The sequence below is a fragment of the Syngnathus acus genome, chromosome 5 (assembly GCF_901709675.1).
Source record: "Syngnathus acus chromosome 5, fSynAcu1.2, whole genome shotgun sequence".
NCBI lineage: Eukaryota > Metazoa > Chordata > Actinopteri > Syngnathiformes > Syngnathidae > Syngnathus > Syngnathus acus.
This window is the reverse complement of record NC_051091.1, coordinates 6396976-6414598: the sequence shown is the minus strand read 5'-3', so window position 1 is coordinate 6414598 and position 17623 is coordinate 6396976. Positions and strand designations below refer to the sequence as shown.

The following is a 17623-nucleotide window of genomic DNA, read 5'->3' as shown; positions in this document are numbered from 1 at the left end:
TCAACTACAATTATGCGTTCTCTTGTCAGCCTTTAAATCAATGACGAGCAAGTCATTGGATATTTTCAAAATTGTTTTTTTACGGATGGCTGTGCTCTGGATCTTGTCCAGAAGGGGGCGGTAAAGCCTCTCTATTTGGTCTGCTGACTCTGCTAATGCGGTAGAAGAAGAATACGAACCGATGAAGACATGATGGGGTCTGTTACAGATGGTAGCTACAAATTTCATCGCTATTTTACATCATTTATGTTACAAGACAGTCGATTTAGGTCGAAGCTCTAAAGCGAGTCAATATGTTTCTCCCCAACAACGCTGACCTTGTTGCACATATTCCAGATGCAACATTTGCAGCCCCTTCTCATGTAGCAATTTTAGCCGCTAGCGGCTAGCTACGTGACCCATAAGAGCTTCTTCTGGTTCATTTTCAGATGAAGTCATTCGAAAGCGTCTTCTTATCGACGGCGATGGAGCAGGGGATGATCGGAGAATCAATTTGTTGTTGAAAACCTTCACCAAGTGGTGCAATTCACCTGGAAGCCCAGAAGAAAGGTCAGTGAACTTGACCGATTGATAGACCGACGCTGAGGCTTTCAGAAATGTCTTCTAAAATGTGTTCTTTTAAAAAACAAAAAGCTTCGCACAGTACCAGAGGATGCTTGGGACTCTTACCCAATGTGAATTCTCCCTGGGGAAGACTCTGATGGTCTATGATATGAATCTGAAGGAAATGGAGAATTATGGCAAAATCTACTCTAATATAGGTACATTTCTGTTGCATTATTTTCTCAATTGTATGCTGGAAGTTCATTTCAACTTCTATACTTGGGGTGTATTTACACACCTCGTTATCTGCACTCGACAGAACAAAATATAACGTCAGCACATGAGAAGATTGTGGAATGCAAAAAGGAAATCCTGAGAGCAAAGAGAGTAAGAAAGAACCGCCAAGGTAAGAATATTTACATCATTTTTCTCAAAACGAATGGGCCAAGTTTTTGTTTTTGAGCATATAAGAAAAGTGCTTGGTACTTTTTAACATTCTTGGTTGTATATATTTCTCCTGCAGAATACGATGCGCTTGCAAAGGTTATTCAGAATCACCCAAATCGTCACGAAACACTCAAGTGAGTTCATCAATACTACTATATTAAGTGGAATCTTTACAGTTAAACCCAGCCTGTTCTGTGAATTTGTTTTGGTTTATCTTGAATTTGAAACAGTTTTTCCCACCTATACAAAACATGGGGGGGGGGAAATGAAAAACTGCATTTTGCATACATTTTAAATGCCATAGACTAGTTAAAGCAAGACCAAATGGCTGCTCTAACAATGTTGACTGCTTGCAGGCAATTGGAGGCACTTGACAAAGAACTCCAACAGTTGTCTAACATCAAGGAGAATGTGGATGCAAAGGTAATATGAAACTATATGCATTTGTTTTGAATAAGCCAGATGTGTTTTTTTGATTACCCGTGTGGTCTGATTTCAGTTGGAACTACGGAAGAAGCAGTTCCACGTGCTACTCAGTACCATTCAGGAGCTACAGCAGACACTTGAAAGTGAGTAAACAAGGACATTTTGAAAGCTTACTGCATTTGCAAATTTAGAACTTACGTGTTCTGTCACCCTTTACAAGAAATGACTTTTTTCCTAATCATTTGAATTTCACCTCCTAGATGATGAGAAACTAGACATTGACGAAAACAATCAGCCAAGTCCCTCAGAGGCTGTCGAATGAGGACACCGTTCTTTCATTTTGAATCAAATGAACCAATTTTATATGCTGAATTTTCTGCATTTTTGAATAAATGTGAAAACTACAGTCTGAAGTTATTCTTGTTGAAAATAGAATGCAACACAACTGTTTTACACATTTTTGCATCGTGAGCTGTTTTATTACCACATGCATGCATAGAAGTCAACAATAAGGGTTGCAATTGTTGTATTCCTTGCAACAGGCATTATCTCAGTCTCTTTGAGTATCATGTCTTTAAATAAACACAAACTTCATTGATTGTCAGTTTAAAATAAAAACTCAGCCACCTTTGTATATAAAAACCCAACACTTTTTTGGGTCAGGTTTTGACACGTCAGTGGACACGTCGGCATGCTTTAATAGCGCTAAACCTTCATGTGTGTTTTTTTTTTTTTTTTCTGTTACAACTCTGACACAAGCATGGACAACATTCACAGTAAATTGTTGCAAGAGCACCCACTTGTGAACTTAAGGGGAACAAAATGATCAAAACAAAATTACCTACATTGTCTAAACATGAGTTATAAAGTTACCATATAGATACTACATTAAATAAAACACTTTCTCTTAGTTAAAAAACTAACCATACTGTAAAATAAATTCCAAATATGCCATGCTGCCTGGTCTAATTAATTTTTTTTTTTTTTACAAAGATCAACACAGTATCACGCAAACATGGTATCATGCACACGGTCAACACTATTTCCAAATTTCGGAATATACAAACAATGTCCACGCTTCAAAAAATATATATATGACCAAGCAAATACATATATATAATCCAAACAAGAAGAAAGATAATACCCACCCTCTCAATAAAACAAAAAGAACTAGAAGCAGTTAAAAAAAGAAACCTGACAAAACCTTTATTCATAGGGTGCAAACTCTTCCCGGTCATTTTTTTCCACCCATTGCCATGTTCAAAATGCAGATGTACCACTCAAGGTATAAAAAGGCAAACTACATTTGATGGGCGTAAGAGGAGGGACCACCGACCTGACTGTACTCAGACGGCTGGTCGAGGTCTCCCTGGGTGTTGTAGCTCCCTGACTGATCAAAGCTGCTCTGGTTGTAGGGCTGCTCATTAACACTACCGGTCTGCTTCTCAGAAACCCCGCCCACAAACCTGCCAGCACCCTTGTGCCAACCAGTCTCCTTGAAGACAAACCAGATGTTTCCAGCCCAGAGAACAAAGTTGAGGAATCCAAACACCTGGAGAGAAAGAATGAGATTGTATTTATTTAGTGTACTTTCTGCCCATCTTATTACCTACCACTGAGGTGTTGAGTCCAGACCAGCGTGGTTCTTGCACAGAGCCACATTTATTTGTCTGATCCTTGCAGGCAGAGATGAGGAGCTGAACCTCAGCTGGCTCTGTAGCTAGCTTGACATCAGACAGAGCTTTGGCCCAAGCTGATGAGCTGACAAGCCACATGAAGGAGAACACAACGGTCACAACAAAATCCTACAAGGAACGCAAGAGACAAAAACATAAGTTTGCACACCCAGAAAACCAGACCTAAGCTAAGTGCACAAATGTAGACAGCCCACGAAACTCACAATTAGCGGTCCTCGGTTGTTTTCGCGGTACTTGTTCTGGAAGAAGATGTAGACGACAGTGGCGAAAAGGGAGTAGAGAAAAGCAAAGACCGCAATCGTAACAAAGAACTCAGCAGACGATGAATAGTCTCCAATGAGAAAGAGTTGCTCCCTCCTCATGCCCTCACACATGGGCGCTTCAAATGACACTTGGTGCAACCTAATGCAAAATGGACACAGTGATCATGTCAATAAAAACACATTTGCTCTATAGCAGTGGTTTGCAAACTTTTTATCCCAAGAATCACCCTAAAAATTACTTAAGCCATCCAAGGACCATTCAAAAACAGAAGTACCTAGGCAGCGATTCTCTCACCTACCGCTAGATGTAGCTGTAACACACTTTAAGAATCACTGCTGTAGAAAGCAATGTACATATGGATTTTTAAACTTCAGGTAAAGTAAGTACAACAAGAGCATTTAACCCACTCCAACTATTGCTTAGAGAAACTGAATAGGCATGTATGGAGTTCAAAGATGAAAATAAACGTATATCACCTGAAAGGATAAGCAAAGTCAATGGCAATGCTGAGGTTGCTGCTGGCCTTCTCCATGCAGTCCACACTAACTCGCAGCTGCCCAGAGTAGCCTCCACATGTTGCAAAGGCAAATATGGCAAAAAGCTAAAAGAGAGAGAGACGGGGGGGTGTATGACTGTTTTGCTAAATGCAATATTTCACAAAGCACACCTCAGGAACCGAAATGCTAAATTCTCACACTTCCCATAGTTGTTTTGATGAGAAAGTTGCCCCTGCCAACATGGCCGCCATGCTTTGGACTTATTCTAATCAACTGTAAAATCTGTTTATCAACAAAAATAAATAATTATAATACTCTTTTTGAAAATATGGACTCTTCCACAAATCTCAAGAACAATAAAATCTGCTGTCTACTCCGGCATTCCCATGCCGATCTGAAATTGCCAGTTGGGAAAAGACAAGTGGTGATAGGAGGTGTATAATAAATGCTCTTAAGTGTTAGGAATAACCCCAGATAATTATCTCTTTCCTGCTGTACACCACCCACCTCCACCCTCCTGCAGCTGTCTCATCTTGCCGTGATTTATCGGAGGGGTTTAGCCCCTCTCATTTCAGGCAGGGTCCTTTGAACGGTGGAGTGTGGCATTGTAGCAGGAGGGTGGCTGCTAAGCCTCGCACCCAGCGTGTTTATCTGCCTCTCCCAGCTGGGCTCCTCAGGGAGCAAGCCATAAAGAGAGAGAAAAGAGAAGTGGAACGGCGAAAATGCGGCGAGATGTTTGGGTATCAAAATAAAAAAACAAACATCTCCCTTTTTGCTCCCGTTCCTGACCTGAATGGCTTGATATGCAGACTCACAGCAAGGTTTTATAAACAAATTTTATCAGATAAGAAATTAAAATTCTATGCAGAGAAAAACAAAACATCTGTCCAAATTATTCATAGATTAATTTCCCAACAGTACAGCAGTCTTTGCAAAAAAAAAAAAAAAAAATGTTTTAATTTCACCTCATTATGGTTAGATTGATACTTTATTGATCCCCGGGGGAAAATTCAGGTGCCAGCAGTTAAATAGAGAAATACACAGATAGACAATACTAACATCAATAAAAGGAGATAGCCTAATATGAATAAATAAGTAAATAGATCAAATAAATAAATACATTTTTGACAATAAGTTGAATATTTGTTGACCATGTTAGTATTATCTGGCAGATTGATTCTATGTGATAGTTTGAGTCATCTTGACATTTTCTAAATTATCCATGCAAAAATAATAATAACTATCCACTTCATCTGAATAAAAGTCCCAAAAGCTACCCACTTTATGAACAGCAGCACACGGGTGAAATGTCCACACGCTTTCATGAGAGAGCTTGTCTTATCTTTTCACAGCAGCAGCATCACCAAATAAACTCATTTAGTGGCAGCTAATCCCTTCATGCACGGGGAGTGCGTTTTGTCCTGCATAGCTCCGATTCATCTACCCCACTAACTCATTTCTCTCACTCTCTCTTTCACTCTGCAGGCTCCACTGCCCACAAGCATAACAATCTCCATTAAAATTTTGTTACACTGTTTTTCTTCGATGGCCCTCTAATGTCCATTGTTTCTCATTACTATTTTGTCTAGGGTCCATCACCTAGACAATGAAGTGCCCGACACATTCCTGCTAAGTCTGCTCTGTACTCTTTAAGATTTGCGTATTCAGGTAAAAGAAAAGTCAGAATATTTTATCAATATGATACAGTGCCCCTGCAAGCGTGTGAGATGTTGCAACTATGATGATGCTTCAATGCATAAACAAATGTATATCATTAGCATCATGTGTTCATTCAGCTGTGCAATTTTGCTGCTTTTCTCATTCCATCGCTCTCGAACACGCGCACACACATGCAGTGAAGTGCTTGGGCACATCTCAAGGGACAGCTTCTGCATGAGTTAGTCTATGGCGGAGGGAAGCGGACCTTACAGCTGTTTGGAACAGAATATGCCAAGCAAAGATTGGGTGCCAAACACACACACGGGGACACACACACACAGACCATCATCAGTCTTTGGAGGCATGGCCGCTAATGACTTCCAATCTTATATGAAGATGTGGCAAACTCAGTGGAGTTCTGCAACAATAAGTATGGCTGACGTGAACATAGCTTCAGTGTCCACATGGCTGATCATCTGTACAGTTAAAGATTGGACAGTATTAGTCAAACCACATGCTGATCAGTGAACCAGGAGAGAAAAGCTCTTATTGCCTGAAGTCACACAATCGACTCAAATCGCAAACTTGTGATGCTTTCTAACGTGCAATGACATTTTGGTTTTATAGCCTACTAAATGTTATAAGAAAAATAAAAGTCCACACAGGCCAAGATGATATTTGAAGCCTAAACCTCAGAACTGCGAGCTCTAAGCACGGAAGGCTAAATTAATACAATATTGCAGAAGCTAAAATTGAATTAAACAAGGTTGTGTCCTATATACTGGACATCCAAAAGGTAACCAAACAACATATTTGTGAATTTTCCCATTTGCAACAAACCACGCAAACACACGCACAGATTTACAAGGTTCATTTCAAAGCACATAAAAACGAGACTGAAATATTTTTGTCCATTTTTCACTTTATGTTGCATGATTTATGGATGAATGGTGTTATGTGGCGCATCAAAAATACGCACGAATGGAACACAAAAGTCACATGTCCCCTCCTTGTGTAAACGCCAAAGCAATAATATAGATTCTTCGTTGGATTTTTTTTAACTTAATCCACAAGTCACCGCAGCATGGTTGTGATGTTGCTAATCACATCACCCCATAATTATGTGACGATGATCAATTGAAGGTAATTTCAATGTTTGACTGCAAAATGCGAATAGCGGCGCGACGTAAATGTCACCTCGCGTTGCATTTGATCCACATTATGTAACTCAACCGTGTTTAATTAAGTTAGAACATATATGGGATGAAAACAAAATGTTCCAACTCACCCATTCCAAAACACGGATAAATCCCAGAGGTAGTTTAAGCACCTGGAAGGTTCCCGCAGATGCAAGCTGCAAAGACACAAAAGTAGACCATAATCATATTTTTAGTTTGATGCATTTTAATCCAGAAGGCAATTACACTGTTAAATAAAAGCGCATTGTGCCATTTACTGACCTGATTTGCAGTGTCCATTCCAGCAGCGCGTCCTCGTGCTACTCGCTTGATTGGATGTAAACAAACGGCAAACGGAGACCCAATACAGAAGATGCGAGGTGGTATCAGTCGGGGGGGCTTTCGGCTCGGATTCCGACTCTATCCGAAAGTAACCGATCGAGTCTCCCTCTCGCTCTTATGTGCTCTTGTGCCATTCTCATTTGTGAATAACTAATCTCGCTTAAATGACAGAAATGTCCACATTATTTCAGTATATAGAGAGTAAAACGCCACACTATTGCATATCTTTTGGATTTCGTATTATATTTTCAACATGTTGTAGATGGATAGCACATCTGCCCGACAACTGAGATTGAATTTTAGGCATGCATTCTTAAAGAGGTTGACGGAAGACTGCAAATTGTCAAACCCCCGTAGGCTAGGCAGAGCTCCAACAAACAGATTTTTGCCATTAAATGTGCATGTGTGAGTAAAACTTGGCCAATAAAGCTGATTCTGAAAACAGAATGGAAGTGTCTGATACAATTCCATTAAGTGCAAAGCATTCATTTGATCACATCACCATGATTCCAGTTTCATTTCTGTTCATCCCGCCATTCTCTATCTTTTGCACACACACACACATATTTACACAAACACTGCCTAGGAGGCTGTCTCAGCATCAGAGAGTCATTACATTCGATTGGCTCGTACATCCACCATTAAATGAATGTGCACGGGGACAGATGAAAAAGTCTATGACATCTTTTTGGTTAGATCTGCGTCCTCCGTCAAACTGGAGCTGAACGTGTTCACATAGGAATAGATTGAATGAGAGCAGAGCAGCGGTATAGGAACAATCATTCTCGTTTGCCTAAGCCCATTTCATATTGAGACTCGCTGAGGAATTATAGTAGAGACTGGGTCAGCCACTTATCCATCTCATCCAACAACGGAACACTCCACAACCCTGCAGCAATTACTGCTCGGCTGCAACTGCTGCCAAAGCTTGTCTATACTGATGTTGATTTAGAGCAAAGCCAATTAAGAGCAAAAAAAAAAAAAAAACCTGCCATAACGTACATTTACAAGGAGTAAGAACGTAAACATATTTGATCATGTCACACTCAATTATAGATGAAGTCTATCCTCATATGCCATTGATAGCAATGAACCATGATTACAGTAGATACCAAAACAAAAGATGTGCCTTTGAAATGTTTCTGGGTAAAATGCCACTAGCACCCGTCTCATCCCGCACCAGTTAGATGGCGTACATAATCGAGATTAACTGTAGCCTGATGGGAAAGGAGAGAGAGAGAGATTGAGAAAGAGAGAGCAACAGACAATAGGAGGAAGAGACGACCAGTTAAATTGACTGTAACTGAAGCATTGGATGTGTTCATGGTGTGGATTTTATCACTTAAAATGAAAAAGATAAACCTTCCATGATCTACTTTGGTGACTCCAGTTCAAGGGGACTTTTTCTGCATTTCATAACCCTACACAGAAAGTTCTTGACTTCGTGAGTAGTATACTATTTGATAAGTATTTTTAATTCAATGTGCTATTTTGTGAGACAACAAGGAAGCCATATTTAAGGTCATATACAAGATTTGAAAAACAATGATTTAAGTGAGCAGGGTGTGGCTCACTTGCTGATGCTACTTAGTCTCTGCAACTTTGGGTCGTTTGCCACTTCTTGACTGAGTTGTTGACGGTCCTGAAACTTTCCACTTTGCAATGACATCTTTTACAGTTGATTCTGGAATACTCAGGAGAGACGAAATTTCATCAACTGATTTGTTGCAAAGGTGGCATCCTATTACAGAACCACGCTGAAATTCAGACAGCTCTTTAGTTTCGCTCATTTTGTCCACACGGATGTAAGCAAGGTGATATATTTGAAAAGGTGATCCACTTGAGCCTAATACAACATTGGAATTCAGTAATGGGTGTGGAAGAATACTTTGTCGTTAGGTGTGTAGGCCTCGGTCACTGGAAGAAGAAAAAAAAGGGGGGGTATTGTTATTTATCAGGGCACGGCAATGCTACATTTGTGCAAAAGTAGATCAATTTCTTACAATATTTTAATATTACCATGACTATGGGACGAGGTGGGCATGTGGAAGCAAACAGCTGTTCTGATGCTTGATCTGATCAGGAAAAAATACATAGATCAAACTGTCATTGTCCAAGACAAAATCTTTTATACTTTAATCATTATTGCCAAGAGCTGCAAATCGTATTTTCGTGGTGTTGCGACAGGTGAAAACACATAGCCCCAAAAGCAGTCATAAAACGACTGGTAAATTATGCATTTTAAGTTTATTAACATAACACGTCACGTCATAGCGTTTTAAAAATGTCACGACAACTCGTACATGAAGAAGAAAAATAATTACTCACCATCGAAGTACGAGGTACATTGATGTTTGAGTTGTGCTTCCTGTTTCCCGTAGCTTTGAGCATGCGCGTTGGCATGTTCTGCGCTCATTCCTTCCGACGAATAAACCGTTCTTTCTTCTCCCTCGGTTTATTTTCATCAACCGTCAAAATTATTGTGGAATTTAAATACAAAAATAACATGAAAATAGGTGCAGGTTAAACGCTAATACTGTCCATGTGTACGTTGCATAAAGTGGGCGTGACTTTTAGTAAGTCTTTTCAACACATCCGAGCATCATTCAAATCAGACTCAGAACGCTTGAAGCTGCAACTGGGGAGACACAACTGTGATGTCGTGCCAGACAATATTTCAACATTTTGTTTTGCTTTTATTAGCTTTATTACACTAGTTAGTCTCCAAAAGCTTCACTTCACTCAGCACTCACCAACTGCCTATTGCAGAAATGTCAGTGTATATTATATCACCAGTTTTCTCTTTTATTATTACTATTATTATATTAATTTATAGCACTTTGGAATGCTATGAGTTTGCCTAGTAGTTTTGTTCCTCTAATGCACAGGTGTCAAACTCAAGGCCCGGGGGCCAGATACGGCCCGCCACATCATTTTATGTGGCCCGCGAAAACAAATTGTGCATCAAATTCGTCATTACTTGAATTGCAAATTGTCTTTACTTTTAATAATACCTTTTTTTTTAAAATATTTGACCAGTTTTTACTCGTCTGATTTGAAAATGAGTTAGTCAGTTTGTTTTGTAGCTTTTACTGTATATAATATGAGGTGCTCATACATTTATTTGGGTTGACGGTCACAATGACCCTCCGAAAGAAGCTATGACTACAATGCGGCCCGCGAAAAAAAATGAGTTTGACACCCCTGCTCTAATGAGTCTTAAAATAAGGCAGCTTAAATTGGATGGATATGCCCGAACCACGCTAATTAATACACCAATTATATTTGGTAGAAACATCCATATTTTTATAAAACTGGTCCTCATTAGAACTCCAGTAACTCATCACAGTTGATTTTGATTGAGCCATGGTACACCTCGACGAGTAACCAGTCAATCACATGGCGCATATAGATGACAAACATCCATTCTGCCTTAGCAGAAACTGCTGACATAAAAGATAGTGAATAATTATGAAATAAATAATAATAGCAGGTGAGTAAATCAACTGTGAGCAAATACGTACATTGTATGCATAGTTGCTGTTGGCCAAGAAAATAATAAAAAGGTGCGATTTAAAAACTCAATCTGTAACACCATTTCAGCATACCACCTGAGTATCTTCGGACGCACTTTTCAAGATGAGTGTCATTTGTTCCGAGCGTTATTGATCAATTTCATTATCATTCTGCAAAGTTTTCATTGCTAGACCCCAGAGAGTTACACTTGAGATGAAGTTAGCTTCACTAGCCCGGTATAAGCCACTACTGGACCGAGTAGCACAGCAACTGTCTTGAACAGACAGGTAAGGCTTGCCTAACCCACCTCTCCCTATCTCACTACCCATAGGTCCAGTCTCCGCATAAGGCCCATATTCCACCTCTTGGGAGCCGTGCGGTTTGAGCAGCTTCATGTGATCCGGGCCAGGTAGCGCCGTGCTCCTGTCCTGGTGGGAGGAAGCGAGGAGGTGATGTGGCACAAGGGAGCGCAGTTCTGGAAGGGAGGTTGGAGTAGAAGCTGGACTAAGATGGACACTCAGAGGTGTTGTCTCAACGTGGGGTGTTGGGGTGGGTGGTGAAGGCTTCTCAAGTCCTGCGTGAGGCATCATAGCAGGAAAAGGCTGCTCACTTGTGCCATCATCCTGGCAGACAGTTTTGGTAAGCGAGACAGCCGCATCTGCGCTACCAGTCTGGTCAGAGTTATGTGTGACGGCGCCATCAGCTGGTGCGCCTTTGCAGCGCATGTTGCTGTGTATCCTCAACATGGCTGAGCGAGTGAAGCTTTTCCCACAGGTGTTGCAGAGGTAGGGTTTTTCTCCAGTGTGAGAGCGGATGTGACGCTGCAAATCCCCTGAGCCAATGAAGCATTTCCCTGCACAGGTGGAGAACATACAAACATACTAGTACAGTGCATGGCTCTTAAACCCTAAACTTTTTTTTCCCCATTTGCTGACAACCGAAAATGACATCACAGTTGCCGGGTCTCGGCCGAGCTCAACTTCAGAAAAATGGCGAGCTGATGCTGTGCCTGGTTGGATGTGATGCTTTCAGAAAGAAAAGATGCAGACTTACCACAGGTGTCACAACTGTGTGGTTTCTCGCCACCGTGGCAGGCTTTGTGCTTCAAAAGTTTCCTGTGCGTGTTGAAGGATTTTCCACACTGGTCACACGTAAACGTCTTGTCTGTGACGTGTGTCCTCTTGTGTTCTTTGAGATTGCTTAAATTGTTGAATCCTTTCCAATGTGAACAGTAAAGTTCAAATGCATAATTTAGGTCATCAATAACAAAAAAAATCTGGAGACATAACTTACCTCGACCACATATATCACACAGATGTGGCTTTTCTCCTGTGTGCACCACTTTGTGACGTTGGACATCCCCGGATGAAGTGAAGCTAGAGGGGGAGAGATACAATATTTATTCACGATGGATGTCTTTTCTGATGCAACATGCGAACACTTTTTTTAAATCTGTATTTGGGGCCAGCAATGGCAGAGTTAACGCAACGGAAAAATAGGTTTGGGTGAGGCTGTTTACCTTTTGCCACATAACTCACAGATGTAGGGTTTCTCTCCAGAATGGCGTCGCAAGTGTGTCTGTAAATTTCCAGCCTGGGAACAAACAACACTTACGCCACTGCAGCAAAACAATAAAAAAAATATCCAAATGCCATGATTTGATCATACCTGTGAGAAGTTCTTTCCACAAACGTTGCACTCAAATGGCTTCTCGCCTGAAACATACAAAAATGGAATTATCATAACAAGAAAGCTGGCTAACGAAATTGACATGGACTAACCTGTATGCGAGCGTTTATGCATCTCCAGGTTGCTCGGGTGTTTGAAGACTTTCCCACACATGTTGCAGGAATATTTGTGGCCTGTTTGCTGCGGTGGTTCTGGCGCAATCTGCAAACCTTGCTCCTCTTGGTTTGTGGGTGGTGGTCTGGGGATTTCCGCATCTGATGGCGTCTTGGGTGCGTCTTCCCTGACATTCACAAGATTTTCAACAGGGGCTTCTTGAGCCACAATCTGGGCCACAGAATCTTCTTTGGGGCAGTTAAGGATGGGCTCGCTGACCGATTCTGCAAACATTTCCTCTAATGCCTTTTGAGAACCTAGGTAGTTGTATTTCTTTAGGTAAACTGTCTTCTTCGGACGCACGGGCGCACTGAGCATGGCGTCTGCGTGCTCAGAGCTTGGGGTGTTTAAACTATCCGAAGGTGTCAACGCAGCCACGTGATTCTTGTCGGCTGCCAAAGATGTGCAAGGTGGGGTGGGCTGAATTGCGTTTCCTGAGCACAAATGCGGCTGGTTGCCTCCCTGGGTGAGTCCGAGCTGACACTGGGACTCTTCCACGACAATCGAAGGTCCCGGACCCTGATTTGAGGCCTGAATGGCACTTTGCTTGAAATATTGCTTACTGTAGAAATCACGGAGCTTGTAACCGTGGACTAAGTGTTTTTCTACAGGTGACTGGATGCTGCTACTTGAGTCACCTGAGCTGCCATTGGGCATAGAAATAGGCATTCGTTTCGTTTGCTCCATGAAGCCAGGTCTGGGTACTTCAGCGGGACAGTGGAGGTCAACATCACTAGGCAGGCTGCTTCCTAGGAGGCAGTCGTGCTCTGACGTCAGCATGCCTGGGAGAGAAAACGATGGGATTTCCACCGCTGGGGGACAAGGCTTAAGGAAAGTGTTACACATGCTTTGGACGTTGGGAACTTGCAAACACTGAGCGATGTCAAGGAGAGCTTGTACGTTATCCTGGTTGATGTCAAGATGGGAGGTGTACATATAGTCCAATATTTGGCCAATGCCACTGACATCCTGGATGACCAAGTTGAACACTTCGTTTTTCTGACTGGGGGAATTCTGGAATAAAGATCTGCAAAGATGTAAATAAGCACGGGTTTAGCGCTTCAATTATTCATAGTCCAATTACATGGCCAAAATGTCACCTGAATAAGCAAATAGCGGTAATGATAGATGTGTGCATTTGATCTTTTTTGCACTTGTGTAAATTTGGCACCACCAACTAAGAAATTCCTTGCACAACTTGATGTAGCAATGAGTAAGTACTACATACCTGAAATAAGAGCTGAAAGCAGCCAGTACATTTTTGTGGGCTTTGAAGCAGACCCCTTTGACCACCAACATGCAGTCACAGAGCATTCCCTGAATCCTCTGCTCCTGGAGTTGCTGCAGCAAGTAGGAGCTGTGGCTGGATAGTGTGTCCATGCTCACTCATCCGTACAAGCATTCAAAGCTGGTGGAAGGGGAGAGAACAACCGTCAAGTCAACGACAGGCAATACGATAGTTTACGATTTATGTTTTTACAATACAACCTCACAACATTGCCATTTTACAGAATGACATACAACATTTCGTCGCTTTGCATTTTTATATTAGCATAAATCAAAAGACAGCTAGCATGCTATCTACGAAGCTTTGCCAAACCTGCGAATTGCAACAGAGCTAATTCACGCACTTTTTATGTTATCTGTCAAGAATGAAAATCTATCTTAAGACTTGTTTGCTACTGTTGTACTCGGAACAACCTACTAGATATTTGGTGGTTTCTTCGGACGATCGGTCACCTTTCCACCGCTGTTGCCTCACTTCCTGCTACAGTTTGCATTTTGCATTTCTTGATAAAGGCAACGTTTGTCATTTTTTGGACAGCAATAAAATTATACACGTAAAAATGCCCCTAACCTGTGTGTAAATGAGAAAACTACAACAAAAACGCCGGCGCCTCAACGTCACACCGAAGAGTAGCTTTGTCAGACAGGGCGGAACTTTGTTTTGATTACGTGTACACTTTCGGAAGACTAATAGCGACGCGATTATAAATTCAGGCAAGAAAACGTGTGTCTTGGTAAAATACACAGCTACATCGGTGGATCATTGTGGGGAGTTCAACTCGTTTTAGAACCCGAGATAATTTAACTTCTTGCTAGTATAAACCGTGTCATTTAAAAAAAAGAATCTAGTTGATTGCAGCATTTCGATTTGAGTATTGTTGGCTATCGATTTCGCCTTAGCTGGGTCTCTGTGGAGAGGAGCTCCAGCTTTTGTAGCATTTAGTGTTTCTACATTACTGAGATTACAAGTCGTCGGCAAGGGCGATATTGTGCTCGCTATTTAATCCACGCGTACGTGGACAGAGAAGTCATTCATCATGGTGTTCTTCACATGCAACGCTTGTGGCCAAACCTTGAAAAAAAACCAGGTAGAAAAACACGTGCTGAAGTGCCGGGGATGCCAGGCTGTGTCTTGCATTGACTGTGGAAAAGATTTCGGGTAAATTTCGGTGTCCTTTTTCCTTTGAGTTTTCAAAACTTGCACAGCCTTGTAAAATTGTCTTGTGCATTGAAGGGGTGATGACTACCAAAATCACATCAAATGCATCAGTGAGGACCAGAAATATGGAGGTAAAGGCTATGAGGCAAAAGCAAACAAAGGGGAGGTGAAACAGCAACAATGGATTGAGGTAAAAGTCAACCTCCGACCTTGATTTTTAAGTTCTATCATTTCAGAAGAAGCTTGTGTACTCAAATTTGATCACTCTATTACTCAAGAAAATCCACACAGCCATGAACAAACCTGGAGTAAGTGCTAATCTGAAAGCTGTGCTCAAGCAAGTCTGTGCCAATGACAATGTCCCAAGAAAAAAGGCCAAATTTGAGGTGGGTGCTTATGTTGAAAATATTGCCATTTTAACATCAAGAGACATGATTTGTTTTGATATTTGTATGAATGACCATGTTGGTAAATATACCTCCTCAGTGTCTATTATCTAATCACTGTGAAACCTTCCATTAGAATTGGATGAAAAACAGTTTCAAGAATACCAGCACAAGGCTGCATGAAGAAGTGTGGAACATTCTCAATTCATCATCAGACAGTGTAAGTGGTTGTAGATATTTGTTTGCCCACTATTGTTTTACTTTACATACCTGATCAAACAACATTTACATATAAATTGTACAAGTATTCCTTGCACTGTTTCCAAGCTTTGTTGAAGATTTTTGGGGGGAAATAACTGATACTTACTTTCCTATAACCTGACAGCCCCCTGATGTACCCCAGGAGAAAACCAAAGTGAAGAAAACGCTGACTGAAGTCAAAGTTGATGGTAATACTAAAGAAAAACAGAATGGCCATGGAGGCAAAAAGAAGAAGCACGCAAAACAAGAGCATCAAGAAGACCATCAAGAGCCAAATAGGAAAAACAAAACTAAGTCCAAAAAGACAGAAATAGCAATAGTTGAGGAAGGGCAGGTGGCCAAAAAGAAAAAAAAGGACAGAAAGAGATCACGTGCTTGTGACGAAAATGGGAATGAAGCCCAAAATGGTGCTTCTGAGCAAGTGTCCAACAAAAGGATCAAAAGTAAGTCTTGTCATGGTCTACACAAGTCCAACATACATGTACTGTATGTGGACAGTTATGGAAAGAAGCCAAATACTGGTATGTCATTTGTAACAATAAATTCATTATAAAGTATTTTATCTGATTTCTCCCAGCTGACCAAACGGGAGAGACCGCTGTATCGGAACAGACTGAGGATCAAGCAGTTGTCAAAGGTATGATCAATACTGCAGTTTTTTGTACGTCACATTAAATTCTTCCTTCGGGAATGGCTTGAACAAGATGTAAATCCTGGAAAGTGGCAAGTTAACTATTAAATTGGGGTTTTTACTGCAAAGAAATGCAGCAATTATATTTGTCTTGCCCTGGATGCAGTTATCTGCTTTTGTAGACTACTGTCATTGTGCTTCAGTGGCTGATAATTGTTTTTGAACACCTAGGCAGTTTCAAATGGAAAGAAACAATCAAAGCAGTTTTGAAGAAATCACCTGACCAGGAATTGCCAGTGAAGAAACTCAGGAGAAAGGTCAAGCTGTTGATCTTATTAAAATGTCTCCTTCCTTCTGACCACAATTTATTATGATGATGAATTATTTTGCGAATTTTGTCTGTCTGGCATAAAATGAAAGAATGAATTCCTCTCTGCAGGTCCTGGCAGCCTACTTCTCAATCACTGGTGATGGCAATTTCAAGACAAAAGAGGAGGTCCTTGCCCTTTTTAATAATAAGATCAGTCACAATCCCAAATTTAGAGTTTTGAAAGACAGAGTTAGACTTGTAAATTAAACTAGCATATTCAACCTCTATGGTATGTTGGGTCAAAGTGATTGCCTTGGTTCACTGTTCCATTTTTAATACTGGTAGGATCTTGATAATAAAACCATTTGTCGTTCTTGGTAGTTTTGTACTCATTCCAGAAGTCACTGTCAATATATTACTGTCAAGCATGTCATTCACACAGAAAATGACAAATGTTGAGTTGGGTGCTTTGCTCAACATTCCAAGGGTGGGAATTGGTACCCTATCCGTGGGATTGGATGTTGCTGTGGGGGAAGGGAAATGAGAGAGCTGCACCTGAGGTAAATTTGACTCTCACACGGAACAAAGTTAATGCACATTCCTCGGCATCCGCATTGAGGTTCACTTGGCCAGCAACACAGAAGCTCCATAGAAGATGGTGGAAGCGTAAGGTGAATTTTTGATGCAGTCCGATTTTCCACTGCTGGAATGAGCAGCCTTCACACTTGCGTGCACACACTCGCACAGAAACACACACAGGTAGCTACAGCAGGAAATATGCTTTATGAAGCTTTGCTAATCCCAGCTGCTCTAACACTGATGCTCATTCATTGTTCTGCTTATCTGAAATTGTATATTGCATACTAAGGGGTATTAGCGGAGCTGTCAAGTGTGACAGTATTAAAGTTGTATTTTCTGGCCCAGGGTGGAGTATAGTGTATTGTACTGAATAACCAAGAAAATTCAATGTTAGGCTTACCTAGTTGCAATACAAATCTTATTTAATGCTGCTATTGCTGTGATTATATATTTAGCAGTAAACTGATGTTTTCCACACCTTAAGTGTTCATGTTGCTGCATATTATTTACCTTGCAGGGTTTTCTAACTGTTAAACATGGCCATATGTAGGTGCTATTTGTGGTGCTCATTTAAAAGGGTGCTAAGATATTTTCCACAT

At 41.0% G+C, this 17623-nt stretch overlaps 4 protein-coding genes across 4 annotated transcripts; 2 read left to right on the top strand and 2 right to left on the bottom strand.

Annotated features, from left to right (window-relative positions):
• The first annotated feature begins 112 nt into the window (after positions 1–112).
• On the top strand, positions 113–1822 carry thoc7 (THO complex 7). Its single transcript, XM_037251540.1, has 8 exons — positions 113–211; positions 429–549; positions 634–761; positions 863–949; positions 1067–1124; positions 1347–1413; positions 1490–1559; positions 1677–1822. The coding sequence occupies exons 1-8, from the start codon at positions 190–192 to the stop codon at positions 1736–1738; spliced, it is 615 nt and encodes a 204-aa protein (XP_037107435.1). The 5' UTR covers positions 113–189; the 3' UTR covers positions 1739–1822.
• Positions 1823–1864: 42 nt separating this feature from the next.
• Positions 1865–9645, bottom strand: LOC119122891 (synaptoporin). Its single transcript, XM_037251539.1, has 8 exons — positions 9382–9645; positions 9073–9128; positions 6994–8970; positions 6822–6887; positions 3854–3978; positions 3317–3515; positions 3030–3221; positions 1865–2968 (listed from the first exon to the last, which is right to left on the bottom strand). Exons 3-8 carry the CDS (start codon positions 7009–7011, stop codon positions 2717–2719), a joined length of 852 nt encoding a protein of 283 aa, XP_037107434.1. The 5' UTR covers positions 7012–8970; positions 9073–9128; positions 9382–9645; the 3' UTR covers positions 1865–2716.
• A 692-nt stretch (positions 9646–10337) lies between these two features.
• On the bottom strand, positions 10338–14343 carry zbtb49 (zinc finger and BTB domain containing 49). The gene is made up of 8 exons (XM_037251537.1): positions 14117–14343; positions 13640–13819; positions 12351–13438; positions 12238–12284; positions 12089–12162; positions 11863–11945; positions 11623–11784; positions 10338–11422 (listed from the first exon to the last, which is right to left on the bottom strand). Exons 2-8 carry the CDS (start codon positions 13789–13791, stop codon positions 10716–10718), a joined length of 2313 nt encoding a protein of 770 aa, XP_037107432.1. The 5' UTR covers positions 13792–13819; positions 14117–14343; the 3' UTR covers positions 10338–10715.
• Positions 14344–14393: 50 nt separating this feature from the next.
• lyar (Ly1 antibody reactive homolog (mouse)) lies at positions 14394–16821 on the top strand. The gene is made up of 8 exons (XM_037251538.1): positions 14394–14857; positions 14933–15047; positions 15136–15243; positions 15380–15463; positions 15629–15947; positions 16082–16141; positions 16367–16452; positions 16575–16821. The coding sequence occupies exons 1-8, from the start codon at positions 14736–14738 to the stop codon at positions 16710–16712; spliced, it is 1032 nt and encodes a 343-aa protein (XP_037107433.1). The 5' UTR covers positions 14394–14735; the 3' UTR covers positions 16713–16821.
• Positions 16822–17623: the final 802 nt, after the last annotated feature.